This window comes from Terrapene carolina, unplaced genomic scaffold (assembly GCF_002925995.2).
Source record: "Terrapene carolina triunguis isolate 2854851 unplaced genomic scaffold, T_m_triunguis-2.0 Scaffold33956, whole genome shotgun sequence".
In the NCBI taxonomy this organism is placed as follows: domain Eukaryota; kingdom Metazoa; phylum Chordata; order Testudines; family Emydidae; genus Terrapene; species Terrapene triunguis.
In genome coordinates, this window is record NW_020698307.1 from 582,172 (window position 1) to 600,430 (window position 18,259).

An 18,259-nucleotide genomic window follows, 5' to 3' on the forward strand; every position below is an offset into this window, starting at 1 on the left:
AAAATTAAGATGCTCCTAGGTAAGAATTTGTTTCAGCCAATTTTGGGCCTCAACTTTTATTGCTGGTATTTTCAGATGTATTCTAAGTAGCGATGCTCAGACCATATCCAGAGCTCTCTTCTGCTGTTTAAGAAAAATGACTTCATTAGCCAGATTTTCATAAATACTCAGCAACCAGCAGCTCTCACTGAGAACAAAGGAGAATTCCCTCCCCCACCCGCACTGAGAACTGTGATGGTCACAATACACAGAGAGAACAGGAGTACTTGTGGCTTCTATATGCTTCTATATGCATCCGAAGAAGTGGTCTGTAGCCCACGAAAGCTTATGCTCTAATAAATTTGTTAGTCTCTAAGGTGCCACAAGTACTCCTGTTCTTTTTGCGGATACAGACTAACACGGCTGCTACTCTGAATACACAGAGAGCAGTTAGACACAAACATAAATACTCCTGCTGGAAGGTTGCAGCATAACACAACTTTATGTCTTAGAGTCCAGAACCTTAACACACAAGAAACCTTAAAACAGGAGAGGGAGGTGTTGGGGGCAACAGTTTTAGGAAGAAATCACTGGAGACACAGAGAGCTGTAACCCTTAAGAGCAGCCATTTATTGCCACACACTGAACTAACCAAAAACCAGCCAAAACTGGCTGGGCTATCCCCTAATAATCTAACTCAGTTGCCATAGCAACAACAAGGTTCTATTACCACAACAATCAAATACACAACAGGGGCTGCTCCCTAAGGCAGTGGGCACAACTCACCCCACCTTGCTTTATGTCAGCTCGTCTATAGGCACAGAGAGTGCATGGCAGGCTGGGGTGTAAATGCACCTTGCACTAGCCTGTTGTGCCCTAACAGGCTGTGTGCACCCTGCTGCACTGCACTAAAAGTTCCCTGGTGCACTTTGATCTGTTCCCATTTCAAAGTGGGGCAGATCAAAGCGCACTATGGAATCGTTAGTGCATGTAGCAGGGTCCACATGGACAGTTAGTGTGTGGCAGGCTAGTGTGAGGCAGATTTACACCCCAGTTTGCCACAAACTAACTGTTCCTGTAGACAAGCCCTGATTCTGCTCACACACTTTGCTACAGAGCCCTCTAGCCTGCAAACAGGACCTGGAAACCCCCAACTCCTAAAGTGACAGCTTGCGATTCCAACACAGTTCTCACTACAGCACAAGAACAAAGGAAAATTCCCTCCCCCTCCCACACTGAGAAGAAGGATGATTGCTGGGTACTGAGCTGTTATGAAAATCTGGCCAATGGTGCCCCAGCCTTCAAGGTGCTAAACACCCTCAGCTCCTACTGGAGTCGAAGGGTATGTCTACACTGCAATTCGCACCCACAGCTGGCCCGTGCCAATTGACTCAGGCTCAGGGGGCTTGGGCGAAGGGGCTGTTTAATTGCAGTGTAGACCTTCAGGCTCATATTGAATCCTGAGCTCTGGGAACCTCCCACCTCACAGGGTCCTAGAGCCTGGTCTCCAGCCCAAGCCTGAACGTCTACACTGCCATTTAACAGCCCCTTAGCCCTAGCCCGTTAGCCTGAGTCAGCTGGCACAGGGCACCAGCAGGTGTCTAATTTCAATGTAGACATATCCAAAGAGAACTGAGGTTGTTCAGGACTTTCCAAGATGTGCTCAGTACCTTGAAGGTTCAGGCCAATAAATAGGAGACAGAATGATAAATACTCTCCACTCATGTCTGCAGTAACTCAGTCTATCCATGTGTGGCATGGACGGGCACTGACCTGCTATGGAAATCACCGACTCTCTCTCCTGGTTGAGTCGGGGGTTCCTGACAAAGCATGACACTTTCTGGTTGGACTCTTCTGTTAGAACAATGGCAATCTCTGTTTGAAACAGGCCATTGGCCGCTGGGGATATTTCTTCAGAGGCTGATGGCAAGAGCTGCCCCTGGAGATCTCTCCACAGCACCTCGGGCTGTGGGTACCATCCGGATGATCGACACACAACCCGGATCCCTCCGTCCTGATGTCCCACCACAGAGATGACAGGAGCAGAGCCCATATCTACAGAAGAAATAAATGATCTTGTGATAATCCTACAGTGCCCAGTAATGAGCCAAAAGCTTTATTACACTGTTATCAAAAGCAATTTCCTGTTAAACTAATAATCAAATGTGAGTCCATGAGTGTGGTTGGTCAGTTCATCTGGCCAGATTAATATCACTGGTCTACAATTTTTGAGAAGTCGTCTGCTTCAGAGATAAAATGTGCTATTTATTATGTATTTTGATGTGCTGAATTCAAATATGACAATTAAAACAACTGATTGGCTACTGTCTCTAAGATATTTAAGTTTTTACATTTTATGTCTATGTATATTGTGTAGATAGTAGAGTTTTAATCATAAATTGTAAACCTAGGTCTTTTCATGTGTTTATGGTTGCTTTACATGATAATATTTCACATGTCCTGTTTATGTAACACTTTAAAAATCAGCAAAAGGGTTATATAAATAAAATTTATTATGAAACAAAAGGCAAAAAAACTATTATGTACATAGTTTAGTTCTATTCAGTGTCTACTTGGCGCTTCTTGGCTTGTCTCTTGTATTCATTAAATGGAGCATCTCTTGTCACTATCCAGCAATAGTCTGCAAGCATTGATGGGCTCCATTTGCCCTGATAGCGTTTCTCCATTGTTGCAATGTCCTGGTGAAATCGCTCGCCGTGCTCGTCGCTCACTGCTCCGCAGTTCGGTGGAAAAAAATCTAGATGAGAGTGCAAAAAATGTATCTTTAGTGACATGTTGCAACCAAGGCTTTTGTATGCCTTGAGGAGGTTTTCCACCAACAACCTGTAGTTGTCTGCCTTGTTGTTTCCGAGAAAATTTATTGCCACTAACTGGAAGGCTTTCCATACCGTCTTTTCCTTGCCACGCAGTGCATGGTCAAATGCATCATCTCGAAGAAGTTCACAAATCTGAGGACCAACAAAGACACCTTCCTTTATCTTAGCTTCACTTAACCTTGGAAATTTTCCACGGAGGTACTTGAAAGCTGCTTGTGTTTTGTCAATGGCCTTGACAAAGTTCTTCATCAGACCCAACTTGATGTGTAAGGGTGGTAACAAAATCTTCCTTGATTCAACAAGTGGTGGATGCTGAACACTTTTCCTCCCAGGCTCCAATGACTGTCGGAGTGGCCAATCTTTCTTGATGTAGTGGGAATCTCTTGCACGACTATCCCATTCACAGAGAAAACAGTAGTACTTTGTGTATCCAGTCTGCAGACCAAGCAAGAGAGCAACAACCTGCAAGTCACCAGGGCCTGATGAAATGCATCCTAGAATACTCAAGGAGCTAATAGAGGAGGTATCTGAGCCTCTAGCTATTATCTTTGGAAAATCATGGGAGACGGGAGAGATTCCAGAAGACTGGAAAAGGGCAAATATAGTGCCCATCTATAAAAAGGGAAATAAAAACAACCCAGGAAACTACAGACCAGTTAGTTTAACTTCTGTGCCAGGGAAGATAATGGAGCAAGTAATTAAGGAAATCATTTGCAAACACTTGGAAGGTGGTAAGGTGATAGGGAACAGCCAGCATGGATTTGTAAAGAACAAATCATGTCAAACCAATCGATTGCTTTCTTTGATAGGATAACGAGCCTTGTGGATAAGGGTGAAGCTGTGGATGTGGTATACCTGGACTTTAGTAAGGCATTTGATACGGTCTCGCATGATATTCTTATCGATAAACTAGGCAAATACAATTTAGATGGGGCTACTATAAGGTGGGTGCATAACTGGCTGGATAACCGTACTCAGAGAGTTGTTATTAATGGTTCCCAATCCTGCTGGAAAGGCATAACGAGTGGGGTACCGCAGGGGTCTGTTTTGGGACTGGCTCTGTTCAATATCTTCATCAACGACTTAGATATTGGCATAGAAAGTACACTTATTAAGTTTGCGGATGATACCAAACTGGGAGGGATTGCAACTGCTTTGGAGGACGGGGCCATAATTCAAAATGATCTGGACAAATTGGAGAAATCATCTGAGTTAAACAGGATGAAGTTTAACAAAGACAAATGCAAAGTGCTCCACTTAGGAAGAAAAAATCAGTTTCACACATAAAGAATGGGAAGAGACTGTCTAGGAAGGAGTACGGCAGAAAGGGATCTAGGGGTTATAGTGGACCACAAGCTAAATATGAGTCAACAGTGTGATGCTGTTGCAAAAAAAGCAAACATGATTCTGGGATGTATTAACAGGTGTGTTGTGAGCAAGACACGAGAAGGCATTCTTCCGCTCTACTCTGCTCTGGTTAGGCCTCAGCTGGAGTATTGTGTCCAGTTCTGGGCACCGCATTTCAAAAAAGATGTGGAGAAATTGGAAAGGGTCCAGAGAAGAGCAACAAGAATGATTAAAGGTCTTGAGAACATGACCTATGAAGGAAGGCTGAAAGAATTGGGTTTGTTTAGTTTGGAAAAGAGAAGACTGAGAGGGGACATGATAGCAGTTTTTAGGTATTTAAAAGGGTGTCATAAGGAGGAGGGAGAAAACTTGTTCACCTTAGCCTCTAAGGATAGAACAAGAAGCAATGGGCTTAAACTGCAGCAAGGGAGGTCTAGGTTGGACATTAGGAAAAAGTTCCTAACTGTCAGGGTGGTTAAACACTGGAATAGATTGCCTAGGGAGGTTGTGGAATCTCCATCTCTGGAGATATTTAAGAGTAGGTTAGATAAGTGTCTATCAGGGATGGTCTAGACAGTATTTGGTCCTGCCATATGGGCAGGGTACTGGACTCGATGACCTCTCGAGGTCCCTTCCAGTCCTAGAATCTATGAATCTATGAATCTATAACCTTCAAATCGCCACAAAGCTGCCACTGATGTTGGTCATAGTTTATGCACCTCAAAAGTTGTTTCATGTTGTCATAGGTTTCCTTCATATGGACTGCATGACCAACTGGAATTGATGGCAAAACATTGCCATTATGCAGTAAAACAGCTTTAAGACTCGTCTTCGATGATTCAATGAACAGTCTCCACTCATCTGGATCGTGAACGATGTTGAGGGCTGCCATCACACCATCCATGTTGTTGCAGGCTACAAGATCACCTTACATGAAGAAGAATGGGACAAGATCCTTTTGACGGTCACGGAACATGGAAACCCTAACATCACCTGCCAGGAGATTCCACTGCTGTAGTCTGGAGCCCAACAGCTCTGCCTTACTCTTGGGTAGTTCCAAATCCCTGACAAGGTCATTCAGTTCACCTTGTGTTATGAGGTGTGGTTCAGAGGAGGAGGATGGGAGAAAATGTGGGTCCTGTGACATTGATGGTTCAGGACCAGAAGTTTCATCCTCTTCCTCTTCCTCGTCTGACTCAAGTGAGAATGATTCTGGTGCATCAGGAACCGGCAGTCCTTCTCCGTGGGGTACCGGGCGTATAGCTGATGGAATGTTTGGATAATGCACAGTCCACTTTTTCTTCTTTGACACACCTTTCCTAACTGGAGACACCATGCAGAAGTAACAATTGCTGGTATGATCTGTTGGCTCTCTCCAAATCATTGGCACTGCAAAAGGCATAGATTTCCTTTTCCTGTTCAACCACTGGCGAAGATTTGTTGCACAAGTGTTGCAGCATACGTGTGGGGCCCACCTCTTGTCCTGATCTCCAATTTTGCAGCCAAAATAAAGGTGATAGGCTTTCTTAACCATAGTGGTTATACTGCGCTTTTGTGATGCAAAAGTCACTTCACCACAAACATAGCAGAAGTTATCTGCACTGTTCACACAAGTACGAGGAATCTATGCTCACTTTGGCTAAACAGAAATGTGTCCCTTTGCAAAATCAAACACTGACAAAAAAGACAGCACGACACTGTATGATTTCTAGAGCTGATATAGGGCAATTTGTTCAGCAGAGTGATGTAAGCTTCGTTATGATTGCATCCTCCATGACTTCTAGGAATAACATGATGCAATTCATATCATGTATGACGCAATACCAGCTTCAGATTGCATCATTCATTGTTTTGCCTAAAAAGCAAGTACTGTCCAAACCCAGTCATAGATTTATTCATAGATCCAGTCAAAGATGTATTTTAGTCATTTCTGGTTTAAATTGAGATCCCTTCCCTTTATAACTCACTTATCCTCCGCCATTCCCAAGTCAAGGGTCGTATATACTGACCCAATAGCATATCTTGAAAACTAGAGCCAATCAACAATTTTAAGCATCATTTTCGTTCTCAGTGACCCAGAATTAGTAAAGTTTGACTACATTTATTTCAGAAGCATTTTGGCTGTAGAGCAGTGTATTTGATATACAGTAAAATTAATATTATAATAGGGCTTTTCTATATGTACAAATTTGCTCCAGTCTAGTTAAACTGGTTTAGTTAATCAAGTGCAAATTCCTCTGTGGACACACTTAAATCAAGAAGGAATTAACTCAAGCTAAATCAATATAACCCATTTCCAAACCCATTTAAGTGTCCATAGAGAGGTTTGCATTAGTTCATATGTATGTGTAAGCAGAGTCAGAATGAGCTCTCCCCTGACATCTGGTGGTGAGCTGTGGAAAAGGACATCAGGGACTGATCTTATTTGCATGGGCACACCCACCCTGCCTAGCATGATGCTTGGTCACTTTGGCTGCTGTGGGATTCCCAGTCTCTTTGTTATTAGGGCAGGAGTAATAAAGGGTTGTTATGCTGGTTGAGTGAATCAAGGACAGCAGAACTGTACTTGGCATTTTCTGACTGAGGGGCTCACCCTCAACTAAACAGCATTCGCTAGACAAGGGAGATAGGTTCCAAAGCCCCATGAGTTGAGAGAGGTTGGGGACAGCTATTTGTACCTTGGGGGTCTGGCCCCAAGCATGATTTTCACCTGTTCTTTCTCCACTGTGTAACAGAGCTAATTTAGACTTAATTAAGAGTCTAGTTATATGCTGTAGAGCTGAAATCACTGATACCTAGGTCTAATCATTAGACCTACTTGGGGCTAGGGGTTCTGATGCAAGAAGACTATCCAGTGTGCACCGACAGTGAGATTCCAGTGTCCTTGGATCTGAACAGGATGGAGATAGGCTGTTCTCAGTGGTAGAAGATGACAGAACAAGGAGTAATGGTCTCAAGTTGCAGTGGGGGAGGTTTAGGTTGGATATTAGGAAAAACTTTTTCACTAAGAGGGTGGTGAAGCACTGGAATGGGTTACCTAGGGAGGTGGTGGAATCTCCTTCCTTTGAGGTTTTTAAGGTCAGGCTTGACAAAGCCCTGGCTGGGGTGATTTAGTTGGGGATTGGTCCTGCTTTGAGCAGGGGGTTGGACTAGATGACCTCCTGAGGTCCCTTCCAACCCTGATATTCTATGATTCTATGACATGTCCTTGGTGAATCCATGTTGACTGTTCCTGATCACCTTCCTCCCCTCCAAGTGCTTCAAAATGGATTCCTTGAGGACCTGCTCCATGATTTTGCCAGGGACTGAAGTGAGGTTGACTAGTCTGTAGTTCCCTGGGTTCTCTTTCTTCCCTTTTTTAAAGATGGGCACTATATTTGCTTTTTTCCAATTGTCCAGTACCTTCCCCAATCACCATGAGTTTTCAAAGATAATGGCCAATGTCTCTGCAATCACATCAGCCAACTCCCTCAGCACCTTCGGATGCATTAGATCCAGCCCCATGGACTTGTGCATGTCCAGCTTTTGTCAATAGCCCTGAACCTGTTCTTTCACCACTGAGGGCTGTTCACCGCCTCCCCATACTGTGTTGCCCAGGACAGCAGTCTGAAGGAAATGCTGGGTTAAAGTCATGCCTCCCACACCAGATCACACTTAGACTTTTTTAGTATTGACAAGATAAACTGAAATAAAATTATCTTAATCTGAAGCAAGAGTCTTGTACCTTAACCAGGTGGGAATTCAAACTGATTTCATTATTGCGGTGTCAGTGTGTATGCAGAGAGGCCCTCAGGGAGTTTGGCAATTTCACACAGACCAGCCTAGAGAGGGAAACAACCTCCCAGGAGAGACAGAGAAGGGATGGGTGTCTGGAGCCTTCCCCATGGGATTCTTGACCAGAAGAGCACAGGCTGCGGAGTGCTCACCCAGCAGGGGTGTGACTCACAAGGCTTTGGTCCGACAGACTCATGGGAAATGCCCAAGCGCCACAGACAAGAACTGAGGTTAAAGGGCCTATGGTGGAAATTATATGTACCCATCCCATCCCCCATGCTTCTGTGGCTGTTGCTTTTAAACAGTCCACCAATTCCAGCTAGTCGGGGACTAGCAGGTGTAAGGTCTGAGGCCTTTTCCTGCAGCCACATTAGGAGAGCAGCAGCCATGAGCCAAGAAGCAGAAAGTCCCATCCTCACATTCCATCTAAATTACATCAAAACAATGTAATATTGGGCTGTTAAGGAGGTGATCCTGTCCTAATAGTACCCACCAGCACCAGATAAGCAAAGAATCTCTTAAGATGTTTAAAGAAAACTTTGCCTGATGCCATTCTGTCTGGAAAAGAATCACTTATCAATAGTTGTGGGTGTGAAACCTCTACTTCTTTATTGTTTTGCCTTTATTGTCCCCACTTCTCTACTGTTTATCTGTCTGGTTTCTGTCTGGTTCTTTGATTGTTTCTGTCTGTTGCGTAACTAATTTTGCAAGATTTAAATCAACTAAGGTGCTGGGGTATGATTGGTTAAAGAATTGTTTCACAGTATGTTAAGATTGGTCAAAGAATTAGTTTGTAATATTTTAGTAAAATGATTGGTTAAGGTACAGCTAAACAGGACTCAAGTTTCACTATGTAACCTGGGGTCCAAGAAGGAACAGCAGAAGGAACAGAAGAATAAGAATAAGAAAAGACCTGGAAGCAGAAGAAAGAATTTGCCTGTAAGACACAGCCCAAGATCAGAGCTGCTACAAATCCTCTGCATGACCGTGATGGGCAGCAACCAGAATCCAGACAAGACTGACCTTGCCTGACCAACAGGGAAAGTCCACCTGCCTGATCAGGATTGGTGAGCATAGCATTGTATGCTTAGCGTGTGTATTCTGGTTGGTAATTGTTAATAAATAGAGGGTGAGGATATTACTGTGTAAGGCTCTTTCATTGGTAAAAGAATCCACAAACCCACAGAAGAGTACGCCCTGAGCCGTAGGAATTGGGTAAGGGTGGGGTATCGTAGAGTGTGCAGGTAACACAGGTGAACAAAGGAGAAAGTTAATGAACTCTTGCAGTATGCTCAGTAGGGCATCTCCAAGGGTGGGGGCCAATTCCACTCCGAATATAAAGAAAAAAGGTACCAAAGTCTTCAGTTAGTTCAGCCAGATCCAGAGGGTGACAGCCACACCAGAGGGAAGGTGAAGATCTCTGCCCTGAGTGCTGATACTCACAGGTCTGCTTTTACTGATTGCAGCGAGAAGATAACCACAAAGAGATGGATACCAGCCTATTCGAAGAACTGGGCACTTGCTGCTGGTTCAGCTCATGGAGGTGTGGTGACATTAATACCAAATCAGCAGTGCAAGTTTTAAATGCAGGATTTGTGGCCTGTGAACCATTTGGTACTGAAGAAATCTGTATGTTTGATGCTAATTTTGTTGGTGTTGTTTGTAAAGTATTTGCTGAATGGTTGTAATGATAAGCTTGTCTCTAGATTTGTGAGGAGTCTCAGTTAACCCTCAGATTGTCCCTTTATGAACCTAATGATTGTTTCAGTTTGGGGCAGCTTTACTCCATTGTGGTGTCTTTATTCTAAACTGGAGCAACTTAGGGTATGAGCATCCATTACTGTCCAAATGTGTATATTTATCTCGTGTGTTGCTATCCAAGAGTGGGAGTTCTGCTGTCCAACCAGACTGAACACTCTCACTCTCCCTGCAGTAACATGGAATTATAGTGGGTGCTTGTGTAACCAAAGTTTGGTGGGTTACGTGTACAGTACAGAAGGGAATGACCTTGTTGTGGTTATAAAATGAACTCTGTGTAATACCCAGTTGTGGCAGCTCAGGTTACTCACATTTAACAGATATTGTGCTGTGGATGGAGCGAGTGGCTGGAAGGGTTTTAAGTACAAGTTTATCAGAATTATTGGCTATGATTGTTTGTCTTACAATAGTGATTAGGGGCCCAGCTGAGACTGGGGCCCAGGTGTGTTGGGCGCTGTACACATGGGCAGTGGGTTAACCCTGCCCCTTCTGCCGGAGGCCCCACGGCAGCCAAGCCCTCTGCCCTGTAGGGGCAGGTCCCCAGACCCCCCGTGTGAGTGCCATGCGGCCTCAGCCTCCCCGGTCCCAGAGTATGGGAAGGACAGATGGCCACAGCCTCCCTGACCCCGGAGCATGGGGAGGGTGGGCGGTGCGCAGCCCCGCGGCCCCAGTCTCTCCAGCCTCATGAGACTGGAGGGAGCTGCGCTGAAGCGGGGGAGGGGAGGACTGGGGATGGAGTGTGGGTGGGGCCACAGCTGGCATTGCCTTCCCCTGTCTCTTATACCCACTGCCCATGGCTGTACACACATTGTAGGAGACAGTCTGTGCCCTGCAGAGTTTACAGTCTAAACGGGCAACACAGACAAAGGGTGAGAGAGGAAACAGAGAAATAGAGACTTGCCGAAGTTCACACACAGCTCAGTATCAAAGGTAGGACTAGAACCGCCGTCCCTTGACACTCAGTGCACTGTGCTATCCACCAGGCAACCCTGCCTCTTGTTTATTACTGTTCTAGCATCTGTGCATGTTCTTCATATTCTCTACCAATCGTGGGGAGCCGCTACATAATCCTGCAGTTTCCTGAGCAGGAATAAGGGGCTGGTTCTCCCTTTTATGAACACAGACAATGCCTCTCACCGCACACTGTGCAGCAGGGACAAAGGGTTGAATCAGAGGAACCACTGGAAGGAGCTGAGCACTGCTTAACTGATGGGCAGGGAGGCCAAACTCTTCCACTACTTTCACTTACAAAGCTAATTAGAAACATATTTGTGACCCCCTTGGGGTTTAGAGAGCACAGCCCCTTCAAACCTGTGCTGGGGCAAAGGAAGTGCTGGGTGTTCCAGGGGAGGAGAGTGGAGAGAGGGAGGGACAGGGTGAGTGTGTCTGTAGATCTGGACAAAAGGGCTACAGCGAGAGGCCCTCACACAATGACAGTAGCCGAACACTTGCCAAAAGCCCAGGAAGGACAGAGCAGCAGACTGGGGATGTCACAGGATGGGAGCCAGGAGGAGCACTGTGCCAGGTAGGACACCCCTGAGAAGGACAAACCGGGCCTGGTGAGCAGGGCCTGGTGCCTTTCCAAAATGCAGAGAGCGGCTAAACTTAAACTCCTGAAACCCAAGAGATAAAAGTAACGGCACACAGCGCCCCAGCCCTGCCACCTGGACTCTGCCTCCTGGGCTGGCAATAAGCACTGGGAACGGTTCAGTGAGGGTGGTTCCACAACACACAGGCATGACGGAGACTGTGTTTGGAGTCGCTGTAGTGCCTGGGGGAGGGATTAATTCAGGCAGGCTGGTTGAGCTGTCACTGCGATATGAGGAGAGGTGCATGTACCTTGAGGGATCATGTATGTGTCTCATTTCAGTGCTGAGGTCTGTAGGCTGTGTCAGCAGAAGTGCACAGAGGGATTGCCACGGGGATTGCCAGCAGCCTGGTGTTTGCTGCACCTGACCTAAACCTCATGTCCTGGTTACAGACCTAGCTACACATGTGCCCTTGCTGGTCTCTCTGGCATCTTCAGGGGTCAGGCCTCCTGCCTTCATCTGTCCTGGGGAGCAGGGAGAATTCCCCAACTCTCCCATTCTTATACCCAGGCTCTGGGCTACAAGACTCTGTGTATCAACCACTGTTACCCTGTGGGCGCCAGACACAAGCCGAGATCAATCCCAGCTGGTGACATCAGCATGGGGAGGATCAGCTATTGTCTGACCCCAGGTGTGCACAAAAAAGTTGTAATAACCACAACATGCCGATATTTCCTGACTTTTTAGGGGTGTTTGTGTATCTCATTAATTCCTTGCTCTAATGAACTCAATCTTAGCCCACTAACCCTGTCCCAGAATCCAATGTGTCAACGCAAATTTCAAAACAATCTGAGTATGGTTCTGGATTTTAGAGCCCTTAGAAAAAAAAGTTGTTAAACAGTGAGCTAGAATAAACCTTAACCAGAGCAGAGCTACTGCCCCACTATAATGAGACACATCAGGTGGCATCTCACAGTGACCCCTCTGACTCCACTTATTACCCTGTTGAAGACATCAAAGTACCACAAGTCACTGACCTGCCACCTGCAGTTCCATTAAAGCTTCTTCATAAGAGACACTGGACTGAAAATAACAACTGTACTGCCCATTGTCGGAGGGTTGGACATCGTGTATTCTCAGAGAAACTTTCCCATCAATGATGTCATCTTTCAAGAGCTCAGTTCTGCCTCGATATTCCAGCATCTGCTCTCCGTACTGATCCTGCCTATCACGGTACAGGTGCACGACTGCAGAGTCCTGGGATTGTAACCATCCTACCTCCATGTTCTCAGCGCTCATCCTGGGGGAGAGGTAGCAGGGCAGGATGGCCTCCCCACCTAGGGATGCGGTGACTGGACGGTCAGGTCCTGTCACTGTGAACTGTGCTGTGAAATGAGTCAGGGGAAAACTAAAATTAAATTGGAGAGGAACCAAGACAGACAGGAATGTAAGTGCAGCAGGAGGCGTACTGCCAACTTTGAAGTGTTCAAAGATCAGGAGAAAGTCCCCCTCCCCCCCCTGCCCAAATTATGAGATTGACTTAAAAATAAAGAGATTTTTTAAAAATCATAAAATTGGTCTCTATCTTCTGATTTCTGAACCTTTAAAGATGACTTGGGTCACATTTCCAAGTATTTATCTGCACCAAGATGGACAGAAATGTATTTTAAAACAAAATGAAAGCTGAGATTCTCAGCTAATCACAGGCCTCCGGGAGCTGTGGCTTTAAGAAACCCATCAGATAGCATGAGACTTGTGATAAAGTTCTGTGAGCTGGTAACACTGAGGGGACATCTACACTTTCAGCTGGAGGTGTAATTTCCAGTGTGGGGAGACATGCACCCACTAGCTTTGACTGAGCTAGCATGAGAAAGTGTAGCCGTGGTGGTGTGAGCAGGGGGATGGGCTAGCTCCCCAGGTATGATCCTGCCCAGGACGCTAGGTACATATTCAGGGAGGCTTCTCATGCTACTGTGTCTACTTTGCCAACAGCTTGATCAGAGCTAGCGCAGGTATGTCTACCCCATCTGGAGACAGCAAGGAATAACATCTTACATATTAAAGGCTTCGACAGTGCTAACTAATGGCTTCATGGTGAAGGAAGGGGAGGGAGAGCTGAGATGGTGGAGGGGGAAGGGGAGCTACATGTTGTGAGGGATGGTGAGGCAGAGGATGGAGAAGGAGTCAGACTCAGCAGTTTTCTCTCACACTTACAGTCACTGTAAGCACAAGGGAACTGTTGAGATGCTGGGACATGGACTGTGTCTCAGATTTCTCACCCTGTTAGCAACTACACACTGTAAACCCTTCAAAGCACAACCCCATTATCCCCATTGCACTGTAACAAAATGTACAGGCAGGGGGAGGCGTACTGAGGAATGACATAGCAACCGTGTGGCCTAGTGGAGAGATCACTGGACTGGGACTATTCCTGTCTCTGCCACTGGCCTGCTCGGTGATCTTGGGCAAGTCTCTTCACTGCTCTGTGCCTCAGTTTCCCCATCTGTAAAATGGGGATAATGAATAAAGTTCCTTGAGCTCTACTGATGAAAAGTACTATATAGAAGGTAGGGATTTGTGTTATTATCTAGCCACAGTCATGTATCAACTGCAAATCTAAGTGAGAACTACAACTGCTTAAATGACCATTAATGTCTACTTCAAGGAGTCCTCTTTCTGTTCAAGAAACTAGGAAAGACACTGACAAAAATCTTTGCTAATGCAGAGTTAAGGTTCCCAGAGGTATCTCAGGTCCTTCCAGAAAACAATTCAGCAAAACTCAGGGCTCTGAACACCAGCAAATGCAAAGTTAAGGCACAGGCCAAAGCAACCTTAACTCTGCCCTCTCTGAGAGATGATCCAATACACCCACCTCACACAGACCCGGACTCTGTCTGTGCAGATAAGGCACATCACTCAGGGATCAGGGCACATGACAACTGTAGCCAGGGCCGTCCTGTCCATTGGATGGTTCAGGGCAGTCGCCCCAGGCCCCATGCTTTGGGGGGCCCCGTGCTTCATGGCACGTGGGGGCTGGTGGCAGCATGACCAGCCCTGCTCAGCTCCGCACTGCCTCGTCAGCTCCCGGTGTCACTCCGGGGGGGTGCGGGGGTTTGGGGGAAGGGGAGGAATGGGGGCGGGGGTTGTCCCGGGCCCCGCATCCCCCTAGGGACATCCCTGACTGTAGCCGAGTCAAACGCCTTCTCCTTGCTAAGGGGAAACTTGTTTTTAGGGGAGCTGCTCTGAACAGGAGCTACTGACCCTGTTCTACACTGAGCTACTGCCCAGAAACAGCCCCACATTTGTCACATTTTACAACCCTTCATCCCCTTTAACAGCCCCTTCACCCTCACTCTGCGTCAATGAAGGTTTTTGTCAGCGAATGTGCCAGGTGGCAGGAGCAGACGGGGGAGGGGGGACAGTCTCACACTAACAGGAAGGGGCAGAGAGGAGGCTGGTGCTAAATTAAAGCAAGGACCATAAGGGAAGTGGAAACACCAAATTCAGGGGAGAAATCCAAGCCCCACTGAAGTCAATGGGAGTTTTCACCCGGGAGTTTTCACCCAGGAATTTGGCTGGCAGGAGTCCACCAGACAGCGTTAGGAGGAGAGATATTCTGGGTGTGTCCTGAGCTGCCTGGGTGTCCAGTGGGGGTGACCCTGGAAGGGGTGACATGGTCACTTCTCTCTGTATGTGTGAGGAGCTGCAGGGCAGCAGAGCTCTGTGTGAGAACAGGCAGCAAACCCAGCGAGGAGGCCGGAGCTCCTACCTGACACCAGCCTGTGAACCTGTAGAGTGAGGCAGAGAGCGATGTAGCCGGGCAGAGCAGAGCTCACTGTGGAGCCGGGGGAGAACGAGGAAACCTTCCCCATCATCGTAGCTGGGTCTGGGCACAGAAGAAACAAACAAAATAAGATGTGCAGTGACCGGCACATGGGTTAGCCCATCCTGGTGTGCAGTGCATGGAGTTGGGAAGGGATTCTCCCAGTAGCTCTAGTTGGACTAGCTCCAAGCAGGGTCAAACATCATTGAGGTTAAAATGCTAGCAGTAGCTGGCAGCCCGTCTGCACTAGCGCTTGCTCCCTGGAGCTGCGCCTATGCTAAGGTTAATGGTTATTCCAGAATAAATCCATATGTGGACACTCTAATTTCGGAGCAAGAATGCCTTGTTTGTGTGTTAGCCCACTTCTGCAGTGCATTGGGTAAACAGGAACAGTGCAATTGTCTTCTGGAATAAGAGTGTTGGATAAATGTAGCTGTAATATAGGGTGTGTCTACATTTTCTGTTGTCCCAGACTCGGAGACTTACTGCTGCGAGTCTTTTATTGCTGTGTGGACGTACCCATAGGGGCCCAAAGAGTCAAAGGTGTTAACATGACCCAGTCACTGTTCAACATTAAACAGTTAAAATGGGCTTGGATTTGGTATACAGAGACCTCAGCCTGCTTAGCACCATGGCAAATGCACCATAACAAATGTCTTCAATCTTTTATTAAAGATATCAAAAAAGAAGGAAAAATAGTTAAAGCATTTGAAATATAAAATATTAAATTAGTCTTTCATTTAACAACATCCCTGGTTTCCTTTCTCTTTAAAACTCTCTGGAGAGAGTTTTTAAAAGGAAAAAGCCTCTTAGGGCTGGTGGTCTACACTACAAGCTTAGGTCGAAGTATTCAGCATTAGGTCAAATTTATAATGAGTGTGTTTACACTGCCAAGTCCCTCCCGTCAAACTAAAGGATTTTAAAATCGACTCCTGTACTCCACCTGAATGAGTGGAGTAAAGCCAGAGGCGACAATAATGCCTCTAATTAAGGGGAGTGTAACCATTGTGTATTGTATTTCGGAGTTACTGGCCTCCAGGTGATGATCAGAGCGCTCCAGTGAGCACTTTGAACTCCAATGCTCTTCAGCCAGGTGAGCAGGAAAAGCCCTGGGGAACTTTTGAATGTTCATTCCCTGTTGGAGCAGCATGGACTGCGTCCACACAACTAACCCCGTTCCGTCGACCTAAAGGGCTCTTAAAATCGACTTCTGTATTCCTCCCCGGCGAGGGGAGTAGTGCTAAAATCAACCTTGCTGTGTTGAATTTGGGGTAGTGCAGACGCAAATCAACGGTATTGGCCTCCGGGAGCTATCCCATTGTCTACACTATGAAATTTAGTCAATTTTATAGAAGTCGATTTTTAGAAACCAATTTTATACAGTCGATTGCGTATGTCCACACTAAGCGCATTAAGTCGGCGGAGTGCGTCCTCCCTACCATGGCTAGCATCGACTTACAGAGTGGGGCACTGTGGGTAGCTATCCCACAGTTCCTGCAGTCTCCGCTGCCCATTGGAATTCTGGGTTAAGCTCCCAATGCCTGATGGGGCAAAAACATCATTGTGGATGGTTTTGGGTACATGTCGTCAGGCCTCCCTCCCTCTGTGCAAGCAACGGCAGACAATCGTTTCGCGCCTTTTTTCCTGGGTTACCCGGACAGACGCCATACCATGGCAAGCATGGAGCCCGCTCAGCTCACCATCACCGTATGTCTCCTGGGTGCTGCTGGCAGATGTGGTACTGCATTACTACACTGCAGCAGCTCCTTGCCTTTGTGGCAGATGGTGCAGTAGGACTGATAGCCGTCGTACATCTCCTGGGTGCTCCTGGCAGATCTCGGTGAGGTCGATCAGGGGCGCCTGGACAGACATGGCTATTCTCCTCTTAGAACACCGAATGGGAGCCAGAGACTCCAGGTCATTCTCTTCTTTAAGTTTCGTCTCATGGAGATTCAGTCCTGCCTGGAATATCATGCGAGCTGGAGGCTTCTGCCTCAGACTGCTCTCCCAGCCTGCAGCACCGTGCGGTCGCACCTACCCCAGCCTACCTCTTGCTCCATGGCTCATGAAGCCTGGACAGTAGTAAGGAGCAGTTCAACTATAGGCTGAGCAAGTGCATAATGGTGGTAGAATGTGCCTTTGGATGTTTAAAAGCTCGCTGGCGCTGTTTGCTGACTAGGTCAGACCTCAGTGCAACCAACATTCCCATTGTTATTGCTGCTTGCTGTGTGCTCCATAATATCTGTGAGAGTAAGGGGGAGACATTTATGGTGGGGTGGGAGGTTGAGGCAAATTGCCTGGCATCCAATTTTGAGCAGACAGACACCAGGGCGATTAGAAGAGCACAGCAAGGTGCACTGCGCATCAGAGAAGCTTTGAAAACCAGTTTCATGACTGGCCAGGCTTCGGTTTGACAGTTGTTTGTGTTTCTCCTTGATGCAAACCAGCCCCCTTTGTTGATTTTAAATCCCTGTAAGCCAACCACCCTCCCCCCTTTGAAATAAAGTAACTATTGTTTTGAAACTATGCATTCTTTCTTTATTAATTAAAAAAAAGAGATAACAGATAAGGTAGCCCGGGTGAGGTTGGGGAGGAGGGAAGGACAAGACCACATTGCTTATTGTAACCACACTAAAAATCAAACTGTTTGAATGACAGCCTTCTGTTGCTTGGACCAGTCTCTGGAGTGGAGTGGCTGGGTGCCCAGAGCCTCCCCCTCTGCATTCTTGGGCGTCTGGGTGAGGAGGCTATGGAACATGGGGAGGAGGGGAGGCGGTTGTACAGTGGATGCAGCGGGGGTCTGTGATCTTGTTGGCTTTCCTGCAGCTCCAACAGATGCTTCATCATGTCTGTTTGCTCCCCCAACAGACACTTCATCATGTCTGTTTGCTCCCCCATTAGCCTCAGCATCGCGTCCTGCCTCCGCTCTTCGTGCTCACTTAATTCTTTCCTGGCCTCTGCCACTGAATGTCTCCATGCATTAAGCTGTGCCCTATCAGTGCGGGAGGACTGCATGAGCTCGGAAAACATGTCATCATGAGGGTGTTTTTTTCACTTTCTAATCTGCGATAACCTCAGGGACGGAGATGATGGGGGAGTGTAGAAACATTCTACGCTCTACGATTCTGGGGGGACTGCATGGTCACCTGTGCTGCTGAGTGCTGCTGAGTTTGCCATGCTGACCAAACAGGAAATGAAATTCAAAAATTCCT

The 18,259-nt window shown here is 46.8% G+C and overlaps 1 protein-coding gene across 1 annotated transcript in view; it reads right to left on the reverse strand.

Moving 5' to 3' along the window:
- The window catches only part of LOC112125719 (butyrophilin subfamily 1 member A1-like), a 48,395-nt gene extending 33,296 nt beyond the window's left edge, over positions 1-15,099 (reverse strand). The window contains exons 1-3 of the mRNA XM_026663839.1: positions 14,994-15,099; positions 12,262-12,609; positions 1,753-2,034 (exon numbers count right to left, since the gene is read on the reverse strand). Coding sequence (XP_026519624.1) covers positions 1,753-2,034; positions 12,262-12,609; positions 14,994-15,099 — 736 coding nt within the window. The remainder of the gene's footprint in view (positions 1-1,752; positions 2,035-12,261; positions 12,610-14,993) is intronic.
- Between the last annotated feature and the right edge of the window lie 3,160 nt (positions 15,100-18,259).